We start from the raw sequence: 12,733 nt of genomic DNA on the forward strand, positions 1-12,733 counted from the left end.
CTTGAAATTGGGGTAAATTCCACTGTGCTTTCCTTGCCTAACATATGCTTTATACTGGTGGTTGGCTAGCCACTGATGGCTAGAATTGAGATAAATCCGCAATGCAGATAAGGCCTGAGATGATATAGTAAAGAAAGTAGCCAATTTTATATTTTCCCATTGTAAAGAAACGACATGCAGAAAATGAGTGTTAGGTCATAACTTTCCAAGTTTTTTTTATTTAAAAATTAGACACAATGGCTTCGTCTACATTGGCATGATCTTGAGCAAATACTCTTTAATGCAAGAGTTCTTGCGTTAAAGTATTTGCGCAAGAGAGCGTCTACACTGGCATGTGCCTTTGCGCAAGAGATGTGCTTTTGCGCAAGAGCATCCATGCCAGTGTAGACGCTCTCTTGCGCAAGAAAGCTCTGATGGCCATTTTAACCATCGGGCTTTCTTGCGCAAGAAATTCATGTTGCCTGTCTACACTGGCCTCTTGCGCAAGAATAGTTGCGCAAGAGGGCTTATTCCTGAGCGGGAGCATCATAGTTCTTGCGCAAGAAGCACTGATTTCACACATTAGAACATCAGTGTTCTTGCGCAAGAACTCCCCGCCAGTGTAGACAGGCAGCATGTTTTTGCGCAAAAGTGGCCACTTTGGCGCAAGATTGTGCCAATGTAGACACAGCCAATGTGCTGTTATGCAGTTGCAGTGTTGTCTGTTAAAAATCAAGCCAATCTGAGATGCTAAGTCTAGAAAGTGATGTGCTCCTTGCCATTCATATTTATAGATCAAAACTTTTTAGACAATATTAACGGGTTGATAAAGATCTATCAAAATTCCATGTTCGGGTAGCATTATCACTTGATTTCTGAAAGTTTCAGTTTCATAATTCAGTGCTAAAATGAAACCCATTCTATTTGTCTCCAAAGCTTGCTTTATGGCAGGCATAATTATAATACTAGATTTAATTAGTCTTTTTTATATATAATAGAGACCTCAACTAAATTAGGGCACCATGGGGCTAGCATTATACTAACAGAGTAAGAGACATCCCCTTAGACTAAATATACAAAACAGGAAAAAGTGAGAGAGTAAGGAAGCTTTTTTTATCTCCTACATGACATGCCAGCAGCTGGGGGGGGGGGGGGGGAGAGAAACATATTTAGTATCCCTCTTTTTCTCTTTATCATTCATTAAATAAGTAAGTATTGGACCAAACTATCAAATATAACTGTATTTCACTGCTGATGTGAAGGAATGCAAAAAAGATCCCTAACAATGGTGATGGGCAAATTAAAAAAATCTGTTGACAATTAAGATTATAGAAAATAGGTTTAGAAATTTCCCAAAATTTGGGCATAGGGAGAGAAGAATAGGCCAATGAATTCTCCCAGCAAGATTATTTGCTATTTCCTTTACTTAGCATTAAATTAACAGCTCCTAAAGAGGCACCTTTCTGCCCCGTGTCTGGTTATTTTAAGCCAGAACTTGGAATGAGAGGCCAAAAGTGGAATTATATCATTCTCCTTTCTAACACCTCTGCATCTAATTCAGCTAGAATTCTAGCAGCATTGCTCTTGGTTTTTTCTCGCTTACTTCCCCTTGTGTTTTCCTCAGAGGCCAGTACTTCGGTGTTCAGTTCTTTACAGACCTAGTAAAAAGTGCAACCGTCCTTTCTACTGCATGGAAGCTCTCTATAATACATGCCTGAAGGGATTAGACAGGCGGGGGGGGGGGGGGTACGTATTAAATTATAAGAATGAACTGCTATGTCTATTGAGTATTCTGGTCTCACAGCAAAAACACTACATCCATACTGTAAAAGCAGAAGCCTGTGGAACTGGTTTCTAAACTCTACTGAATACAATATTCAGGGTTAATTGGATATAGCTGCTCCACATCCAGGGGCCTCCGGCTGAGGGGCGAGGGGTGGAGACATTTTTTCCAGCTTGCCAGCTCCTCTATCACATTCAGCTAGATCAGAAACTCACTTTACATGCCCTGGGAAGATATTTTGTTATTTTGATAGCTATTCCACATCACAGTGGGAACAGCAATGGCACATGCTCTTAATCACAAAAAGGCAACTCAAATCCAGCCTCTTTTCAGATAGACTCAGCTGGAAATTGTACCCTCAGCACATAAGGTTCTCTCTTGACTTCCTGGATGATATGGTGACCTCTCAATACAGACACAGTTCATAGGTATACAGCAGCTTCCTTTGTACTGCAAGTCTCACCTTTTTTACAGCAGCTCCTCCCCAGCCCCCTCACCAAGGGGGAGGAAATGCTTCTTTTAAAAAAATGTATCCCACCTGTTGACATTTATGAAAAAATACCTGAAAAGGAAGCAAAGGGAGACCTGGAGTTCACAGGCCACTTGCGGTTCCCAATAAGGGGGTTACGTTGCATAGACTGCCCAGGAAACCCATTAAGATTAAATATAAGGAGGCTGCATAGTCTGCTGGCCAGAGCAGAGAGAATGCTGAGGCTGGGAGATAAGTAGAGGCAGAAGTCCAGGCTCAGCTGTTGGACAGATGACTTGCTCACAGTCAATCTTGTGCTGCAAGCAGAATTACCAATTATAGGTGCTATTGCCCAGTGCATTCCAAATAACGTCCAGAGGGCAGTGTCTGCTGCAAGGAGCTCATTAGCTTCTGCTTAGGAATGCCCTGGCTTTGAGTGGGATGTTCCTGCCTTACAGTTGTGACTGGACAGAATAACCAGGAGGTCCAGCACTAGTTGTGGTCAGAAAATTTCAACAAAACATAGTCTTGATGAAAACTGGAAAACACCGTGAACTTTTTTTTCTTCTAAAGATGTTTTGGTGGGCGCTAGCCAGTGAGGTGCAGCTGGCAGAAGTGTATGCTTTTGAAGGTGAGAGACGCTGGGTTCTAACCCCAGCTGCTCCAATAGAAGGAGATTTAATTAGTAAATGTGTATATCCAACTAGAGGCATATGTATCTTTCATACCAATTATGCATTAGAATACTCATTTTAGGTCTGGATATCTGAATTTTTTCATTTTGAGATTAATATTTTCTGTATTATTCAGGTATGAAATTTTGGAGCTCTTTCCAACTCTGACTTGGCTGCTTCTCCCATATTTGAGAATGCAACTTACTTACACACTTCTATTGTGCTTATTATTTAATGGTTCCCATGACAGAAGTTTGGCCTGTGTTTCATTTCCCATTTGACTTAGGGCCTGGTCCATAGTTCATTTATTTCAAGGGGGTCTTTGGATCAAAACCTCAGTTACTAATCATTCTAGTTTGAGGCCATTTTCTTATAGAAAAGTTCTATGGACTCAGTAGCGATGAATCAAGCAGGATCTATAAAAATTCAATGGGATTGTATAAAAGTTATTAAAAAAATCTTTTAGAATTTAATGACAAAGGAGGGCCTTTGTAAAGATATTTTTAACCATCACTTAAAATTCTATAATTCACTATTCTACAAAATGCTTAAGAAGTGCCTTATGGAAAGGTTCTCACTATTTTCCACAGTACTTTTTCATACACTACAGCCTTATGTGTTTTCATTTTTCTATCTTCTGCCCTCTCAATCCCTTATGTGGGCAGGATTTCAAAAGTACAAAGGGTTAGCCTAACTCTGCTTCCATTACAGTGAAAGGTAAGATGGTGACCAAAATCAACATGAGTTTTAACACTAACATCCATGGGAATAGTACAATTGTGATAAGTGCTTCTGAAAATCCTAGCCGAAGTTCATTTTCTCAGTTCTTCTAAGCTTTGTGTATGATCATTCAGAATATGCAGTCTTTGTTCACATAGTCTCAGGTCAGTAACAGTTCTCTGATTCTAGTCTATGTTGGTCCCAGTGCAGTATGTTCCAGGTGATCTCATCTTAGTGGAGGATTTGTACAATGTAATTGAGCTCATCAAATTACCTTGTCCCCGACATACTGCCTGTGCCCAGGGCAAATGGCATGGGAGCTGAATTTGCACCAGCATGGATTTGCCCTGTTAGCAAAATTCTCCATCAGCCATTTACCACCAAAGTCCAATCCTCCGTATCATTGCACAAGTTTATTTTTCTCTATGTTGCCTGTTCCTTTTCTATTTTTCCCCCACATCACAAGGGGAGAACTTACACAATGTCTGCTGCAAACTGTCTCATTCATTTCATTCAGAGGGGGAAAGTAACTACTCCAACTGCCCAGTACAACACAGGTCTGAACAAATCCGTGTTCGGAAATGTGTGCTTGATTTTCAGAAGGTGCTACTAGAAGTGTTAGTGGCACTCCAAATGCTGCAGTGCATTTCTGCACCACAAACACCATTTTATATCCTTTACAAGTGTGCACATCTAACAGCGGACAATAAATCTATCTCACTAATTACACATCCAGGTTGTTATAACCATCATAAATCAAGTACAGCTGGTAAAGCCATAAAATGACGTGAAATCATATTTTTAGTTTCTATAGCGAAACAGTATTATTTTTCAGTTTCTCAATGAAACTGCAATGCCAAAAGCCAAGTGCAGAAATAGTTGTCAAATAAGATATCCACCTGCAATTAGGTAATAATATTGTCTTTTTCCTTCTCCTCATTTAAAAATGCTTGACGTTATGTAGTTCAGTCATTTGAACAGGTATTTATCATAGGAAAATTGCATAGAAATAAATGAGGCATAGGCACTATTATAATTAACTATTTTTTAATTCCTTGGCAGCCAAGTTCAGCATATTTGAAGCTTCCTCTATTAATTACATATAGGGTTTGCTAAATAGATGCCATCATCAGCTTAAATGCAAGATTTTCAATGGTATTTATGTACCCTAAAGACATAGATTGGTGCAAGTAGGCCCTCGTCACTTTTGAAAATCCTCCCATGCGACTAAATACTTTAAAAATCTAGCCTTAAGTGGCCATCTGAGATCATTAGTGGGAAGATGCAATGCTGCATTTGGAAGAAACTTGGGTTAGTCAATATAAAAGGTCTCTTTTAAAAAAGAGATAATTTGTCTAAGATTCTTATGAAAACAATAGACCAGCAGAAAATATTACTGAGTGCAGGCTAGAGTTACTATTTTTCTGGCTGCTGGGGAAGTATTTCTCCTAGGAGAAAGGCCTTGAAAGAACAACAGCTCTGTGTCATATCTAGCCCAAGTGAACAATGCACGCTTTTGAAGAGGGGCTACATACAATATAAGGGAAACTAAATTAAATTTTCACATGTTTGAGGGAAATACCACTGGATTTATTTCTACAAATCCTGTCTGAACAAAATGGGCAGCATCTGTTTGGAAACCTGCCTTATTAACTGCCCCCACAATTCTCAATGCAATTTTGCTTAACAATAATGTTAAAAAAAATATGAATTAAATTTTACCTTCCCGTATCTGGATGCAAAGGTTCCTGTGAGTAAGGAGTGAAAAATAATTATCGTCTCATCCAAATCCCACACAAAGACACGCTGTGATGAAAGAAATGGGGGAGGGAAAGAGACAAATACATTCACATGTTAAGCATTTTCAAGACTGTATTCAATTTTATTATAATAATAATTCAATTTTATATTAGTTGGTTATATCTTTTTTAAGGTAACAAAACCACTTTAAGCACTGATACCTTACTAAGGTTGGTAAAAACAAACAAACAAAACCCTCCCAATTCTGCTCTTGGGTTCCATGTCTGCTCTGATAATCCTCTAACTAACCCAATATGCATAGAAATCCCAGTAGGATATTATGTCAGGAGACAAAATAACAGACTCCAAAGCTGCCTTAAAAGCCAGAGTGCAGAATTATACCAAGACGATTATACTGAAACGATCATAGATGATTATACCAAGACACCCCCATTAACTATACTGATTATACTGATACAACAATCATTATTTCTTTTAAAACTACACCAGCCCTGGTAGCTATAGGCGTAGTTTTGCCTGTGTTTTGACTCTTACCATTCTCTAGTCTAACAAAGGATTTTTTGTAAATCAACGTAGGTATTTCTCTTAGCTGGATTTATGTCAGAAAAGGAATTAATATTATTACCTCAATCTCATTGTCAACTGTAGGGGAAGGATCATTGCTTCTTTTTGTTCGCCCTCGTAACTTTCCATCAGTCCCTCGGGGTTGCCTGTCTGTTTCTGTATCTTTTACTGGTGTGGTTGCATATTCCCCTATTGAAAGAAAAAGAGATCCCACTGAAAACCTAAATTTTACAGTGTATTTCTTTTCGTAAATGTTTCTTGAGATACTTTGTTATTCAACAAGTATCTTTCAGAAAAGACTTGACACCTGCTTTGGTATTTGGTACCTAGGTTACTCCAGAAGCCTTTTTTTTCAAGTTTGTTTCAAAGCTTTGTATTTGGAAGGGTCAAACAATGGAAACATTTCACAAACATTTCAGAAAATATATCAAGAGTTTATTTTTAAACAGATTTCAATTTTTGGAACATTTTCATACTTTTTGAAGTATTTTTTTTAATTCTGGGGTTTCTTTTCTGCCCTTTGCTTTTTCCATTGGAAAAAGGGAAGTAAAAAAGCATGAATTTTATTTCAGTGAATTTTCATTACTAAAAAGGCCATTTTTCAACATCAAAAACTGTTTAAAAACCCAACTCTAGAATACTCCCAAATATATGTGTTTTAGCTATTCGTTTCAGCAGAGGACAGAGGTACAGCATTTTAGAAGTACCAGAGAAGACTAAATCAGAGGTGAAGGTCGCTGTGTAAAGTATCAATTGATAGGATTCACTTTCATAAACACTCTGTATATATCACTTACATTAAATGACAAATCCTTTTCAAACATTTTTCTTTTCACCTTGCTAACTTGTGGCCTCTCAACCCTCCTGGTGTAGATAGACTCTTATTAAGGAGAGTTTGGGTTGTTCCTAACAATCTTCTTTGAAATCACCATTTCTCAAGTAGGCTGAGATAAGATCTAAGGAACAGAAAATCCTCCAACTGCTTTTAGAGCAATCTGTGATGACTTTTTAAAAGCAGTATGCGTTTATTTTTCTTTTTGAACAACCACAGATGTTCAGATTTGTTCCATAAGTTAGTAGACCATACAATGGGTGTATATGGTGATCATCCACAAATTATGTGGTATTTTATATAAATGTTATTGCATGCCAATGAAAACTTTAGTGGGAAAGTGACATCTGAAAGCTGTATTCAGACAGTACATAGGAGGATAATGATCTGTCAGTAATTCCATAGACTGCATGAGCCCTTAGAGTTTGAAAAGTAAGCACTCCGGAAGAGCCGAGATAATTTCAAAACGTATTGATGCCGTATGTGGAATTTATAATTGACATTTAACTCAACCTGTTTTCTCTTGATTTTTTTTTAAAAGAAAGAATAACTGAAATTCCTTTTCACATACTTACAAAGTAACATATTATGTTAGTGGTTAGAAATTAACTAAAAACTAGAAGGAGGCTACAAAATAGGGAACCGTTTAAATTTTGAGCAAGTCTGGATATAGGTTTTTGGGTTCGGCTCATCACTAGTAAAAACTACCTGTCAGCACACTAGCCTATTGTTTAAAAGTCATGAGTTACAATATTTTCCTTTTTTATACCATCTTTTATTTGAAGATGTGAGACCACTCACACCAGGAACACCAATTAAGAAATACTCATGAAAAGAACATAGCTTATTCTTATAGAGCTTACATTTTCTAAATTGTTCTCTAAATTTGTGCCTGCAGTTGTGAGGTCATAGTCAGTCTAGACAACTGGGATGGTGGGAAAACGGGGCAGTTGCTCTGGAGCCCAGTGATTCAAAAGGGCCTGGGGCTCGCGACTGCTCCTAACACAGCAGTGGCAGTGGATGGAGCTTCAGGCCCTTTAAATAGCCACTGGAGTGCCATGGAAGACACTCCAGGTGACTCTGAAGGCTAGTGGAGGCACAACAAGCTCCGGGTGACACTGTCCCACCCCTTCTTGGGGACAGAGCCAGCACCCCCCGACCTTGCCCAGGAGCCCAGCAATTGTCAGCCCCCCAATCATCATCCTTTGCACCCACAGTATTGCACATAACAGAATGTAGCCATGAACTTTAATTTCTTAGTGTAAATGTATATGCTCACAAATCAGACAGCAATGTTGTGACCACAGATAACTGAGCCTATAAAACGGTGAACTGGTTTTAAATAATATAATGTATCCACCTACCAGACAGTGATTCTGTGCTTTGACTGCTGATGTTGTGAGAAGATTCTTGGAGGGAGTAGGTGGATGTTGGGACAGCTGATGGACTGATGCTATTCGCTGATACATACGGAGAGTTGTAGGAAGAGGTGTAATACTGAGAGTACTGGCTTTGAGGAAAGCTTGGATAGGATGAGTATTCCTTTGGGGGAAAAGAGACACGAGTAACCCTTGTGCATCACATGCTTTGTACCAGGGTAAGCTAGTGCATTTAGCAGATACAGTTAAGAGTCGTGGGACCTGGGCGCACAGCAAGTGAGACTGGTGATGTAGTGGGGAGGTCAGGAATATGTCTGCCACAGAACCTTGTGTAAGTCACTTTGGTAGGTATTTCTGCCCCGGACAAGTCTATTTCTGCTTCATTTGCATCAGCAGAATTTGTAAGGAGGCAAGTCGTAACAAGCCCTGCCCTGCCTTTTGCTGTGGTATCTGTTCACCCTGGCTGGCCCCTTTCCAAGCACAGGGTGCAGCAATTTTATGCATGGGATTAACGTGGACTACAGGTTGGACCTTGCTGGTCCGGCATCCTTGGGACCTGACTGGTCCCGAACAAGGGGAATTGCCAGACCAGGGAAGGTCCCTCCCCTCAAGCCATGTTGCCACCGGGCTAGAGCTCCAGCCTGCCCCCGCTGCTGCCTCAGCCCCCTCGGGGCTCTCCCTGGCCCTGCTACTGCTGGGGCCGAAGCGCCATGGCCAGAGCTGTGCAGCTGGGGCAGAGCTCCGCAGCTGCCTGGCTCCACGGCTGAGGCCAGCGCTCTGTGGCCGGGGTGGAGGGATGGGGCTGGACCACCATGGCCTGGGTCAGAGCTCCCTGGCTGCTGCTGGGGCTGGAGTTCCCCAGCCTCTGGAGCCAGAATGCGGCTGGAGCTCCATGGCTGGGGCCAGAGCCGGGGCTGGGGCCAGAGCTCTCCAGCTGCTGCTGGGATTGGAGCTCCCTGGCTGGGGCCGGAGGTCCATGGCCCCAACCGGGCTACAGCTCCCTGGCCGCTGAGGCCAGAACTCCCCGCCATGCTGTCTGTCCTCCCCGTCCCACTGCCAACACACACTGGTCTCCCAGCTGAGTCACCAGTGCCCCTTACAGCGCTCCTGCCCCACAGCCAGACCTACCTCTTCCTGGACTCTGTGGTCCAGGAACATCCAGGGTCCAGGCCGGACCACAGATGTTGCCGGACCAGGGAGCCCTGGTTAAGGGAGGTATAACCTGTATTGTTTCAAAAGGGACTGAGATGCAACAGATAGCTGCACAGAGAGGGGAATCACAAAAATATTTGTGCTTTTCTTTTGCCTGTTATCATTGAAGTTTTTGATCAGCTGTAGAACTTGTTACAAAATGTGGAAAAAAAACCCAGCTCTTATATAGCGCTTTTCCTCAGTAAATCTCTAAGCACTTTACAAAAGGTAGGTATCACCATTATTAATCCCAATTTATAGATGGGAAAACTGAGGCACAGAGGTGATGTGGTTTGCCAAACTGGCAAGGGGCAGAGCCAGGAATAGAGCCCATGGCTCCTGAGTGCCCATCTAGTGTTCTGTCCACTAGCTCACATAAGAAAATATTTTAAAGTGTTTTTCAAATAGTTTAGTTAGTGAACGAATCCCCCAAACCTGAAGGAACAGGTGCAGAGCTTCGGAGTCCTCCTGGACCCTTTTCTAGCATTTGAGAATTAGATTTTCTCAGTGGCTGGGAGTGCTATTGGGCAGCTTCATTTGCTCTGCCAGCTGCGACCCTTTCTGAATAAGAATGACCTAGCCATGGTGATTCATGCTCGTCACATCCCAATCGGACAACTGCAATGCACTCTATATGGGGCTGTCTTTGAAGAGTCTTCAGATACTTCAGCTCATCCAGAATGTGCCCACTCAAGTTTTAACCAACACCCACTATACAGAGCACATTATGCCGGTGGTCCGGCAGCTGCACTGGCTTCTGGTTTGATTATGGGAACCATTCGCAGTCCTGGTTATGACCTATGAAGCCCTAAACAGTTTGGGACCGGGGTACTTGAAGGACCATCTCCTCCTGTACGAACCTGCCAGGGATTAAGATCAGCTGGGGAGGTTCTGCTCCGTGTTCCTCCATTTATGGAGACAGGGCTGACATCTACGCAGAGCAGGGCCTTCTGAGCTTTTGCTCCCAAGCTATGGAATTCTCTCCCCTGAGACATTCGCCGGGGCCTTAATCCCAACACACCTCATTGGAACTCAATTCCCAAGAAACATTTTAAACAATCTTGGGCCAGATTTAGCTCAACCTGAAGTTAATGGGAAATGTCCACTGACTGACTAGAAGCTGGATCAGGCCCATCACAAAAACATCACAAGCCCTTCTGCTGAGTTCAGCATACAGCATGTTTCTAGGATCTCAGTGGCAAGGCCTCTCCACGAGGGAGGAATGTATTAAACACTATTTACTGCACTCTAGCATTTAATAAGACATATAGATTAATGAAAAGGACAGCATCAAGGCCAGGAGGTGTAAATTAATACCTTCCAGCTGTGTTTTGCTTTTCAGGAGCAAACATGCCCTTCATAGCCTCCCTCCATTCTGCCTATCTGTTCTTTCTGTGTGAAGAGGATTGATATTCAAATACACAAGATTTCTCCTTTCTGGGCACTTCAAAACACGATTTTTTTTTGCGGCGGATATAAATTTGAGTTCCTAATCTATCACCATCAGTGGACCTGAATAGAGAGACAGAGGAATTGGCGTACCTTCATAGTGGGGATACAGGGGTCAGTGACCCCCTAGAACACCGGGCTGGTCACTGGGAGTGTGTTTGACTGTTAATCACTGCTGTAGCCTTCATCTTGGGAGGTTGATGAGGATTCAAGGGTCAGGGAAAGCAATTTAAAACACTCCTTTTATTCAATTAAACAATGGTTTTGCTTTGGGTATTTCAGCCCTGGAAAAATAACTCACAAGTTGAAGGTAGGGTAAATATATTTCCCTGTATGGAATAAAGACACCTGCTAAAATTACTCTTATTCAAGCGAAGTCAATGGCAATCAGACAGAACTGTGCAGTATACATGTTCAAATTAACATGAAGTTGACAAACACTATTAAAAAGAAAAACTGCGTTGTAGGATTTTTAAAGTTTATCTTATCTGTAAGGCTTTAGAGTTCACATGGGAGGGTGACATACCTCCTCCATAAATGGGGAGAGGTCTCTCTCCTCTCACACAGGGCGAGGGACTGATCAACCAACCCTCCCTACCCAGCGCTCTTCAACCTCTGTGCCTGGTTGGCCCCCTGCATGGACCGACCCCTCCTGGTATCTGGCACTTCATCTTCCTGAGACAACATGCTCTCCTCCCGAGATTTCTGATAGGGTTCATACTGGAATGTGACCAGCAGCAGCCTTTCAGCACTGTGCAGGAGGGAAGGAACAGGAGCTGCTTTCAGATACAGAGGAGAGGAAGAGATGACCTGTCCTGTGTCTTTACAGAGCTCATCTCGTCCTGCCTACAGAATGCTGAAAGGCAGCTAATACTCCAGGCTGTTGCTGGCCACGGACCTAACCCAGCTGCTTCCTGTTCACCAACTATAGCACAGGCAGAAAGGGTTAAGCCCTATGAATGCATAGTGCACCAGGGCCCAGGGAACCCAACTGTAGAGGCTTCAGCAGCCACAAAGTGTAGCCTAGGGTTGCCACGTGTCCGGTATTGAACTGGACAGTTCGGAGTTTTCGCCTCCTGTGTGGTAAAAAAATTCAGAAAATACCAGACACCTAAAATGTCCGGTACTTTCTGATTTTTTTCCAGGCCAGGAGGCGAAAATCCTAGGCTGTCCGGCTCAATATGGAGGCAGCCTGGCAACCTTAGTGCTTACTGGGTTCCGCAGGGGAAATGTCCAGCACCGCGCAGGGAGGCAAGATGGCAGGCGGCCTCCAGTAGTCTGTTAGGGCCAAGAAGCCTCACCACACGTTTCTTAAAGGGGCTACGCTGTGGGTTCTGTGGGGGTTTTTTTTGTTGTTTTTGGCGCTTAACAACTCTTGGGGTCCTTTTTTTTTAGTTCGGTATTTTTTCTGAAACCACCTGGCAACCCACTCTAGCCAGAGGGGTGGCATGGCCAGGACAGGGTGCTTAGAGGACAGAGTAGGGCCTATGGTGGGCTAAGAGGGTAGTAGGCCCCTATCCAGGAAGCTACTGTGGAACCTGCAGGTTGAGGGTGGAAACAGTCTGGAAATTGCCTTCACCCCTGCCACTCCAGAGCCTGCATGCAGCAGGAGCTGAGCTGATGGACCGGCAGAAGGAATGTCCTGGTTTACTCTGCCATCAGCCTGGCACACCCATCCCCATTATCAGCCACTGGACCTCCTTATTCACCACTGATAAGCAGGTGGCTGGTAAGCAGTGATCTCAATGAGCAGGACCCACTGTAGAAAAGTGGGCACAATTTTTTCATTTAAAAAAAAAAAAGGTCAAAACAGCTGCAGGAGGCCCAAATACAGGATTGTCCCTTAAATGGAACATCTGCTCAGCCTAGCTGAAGGTGGCCTCCCAAGAATTTTTTAAGCTTTAAGTCTGTGCCCATTTTTAGCTTCTTTGT

At 42.6% G+C, this 12,733-nt stretch overlaps 1 protein-coding gene across 8 annotated transcripts in view; it reads right to left on the reverse strand.

Moving 5' to 3' along the window:
* EYA2 (EYA transcriptional coactivator and phosphatase 2) overlaps positions 1-12,733 on the reverse strand; it is a 171,919-nt gene that overhangs the window by 48,672 nt on the left and 110,514 nt on the right. For all 8 annotated transcript variants that reach the window (XM_075901580.2, XM_075901583.2, XM_075901575.2 and 5 more), the window contains 3 exons: positions 8,147-8,324; positions 6,012-6,139; positions 5,348-5,431 (listed from right to left, as the gene is read on the reverse strand). In XM_075901580.2, the coding sequence (XP_075757695.2) occupies positions 5,348-5,431; positions 6,012-6,139; positions 8,147-8,324 (390 nt within the window). The remainder of the gene's footprint in view (positions 1-5,347; positions 5,432-6,011; positions 6,140-8,146; positions 8,325-12,733) is intronic.

This window comes from Pelodiscus sinensis, chromosome 17 (genome assembly GCF_052426305.1).
Source record: "Pelodiscus sinensis isolate ZL-2025 chromosome 17, ASM5242630v1, whole genome shotgun sequence".
Taxonomy (NCBI): Eukaryota; Metazoa; Chordata; order Testudines; family Trionychidae; genus Pelodiscus; species Pelodiscus sinensis.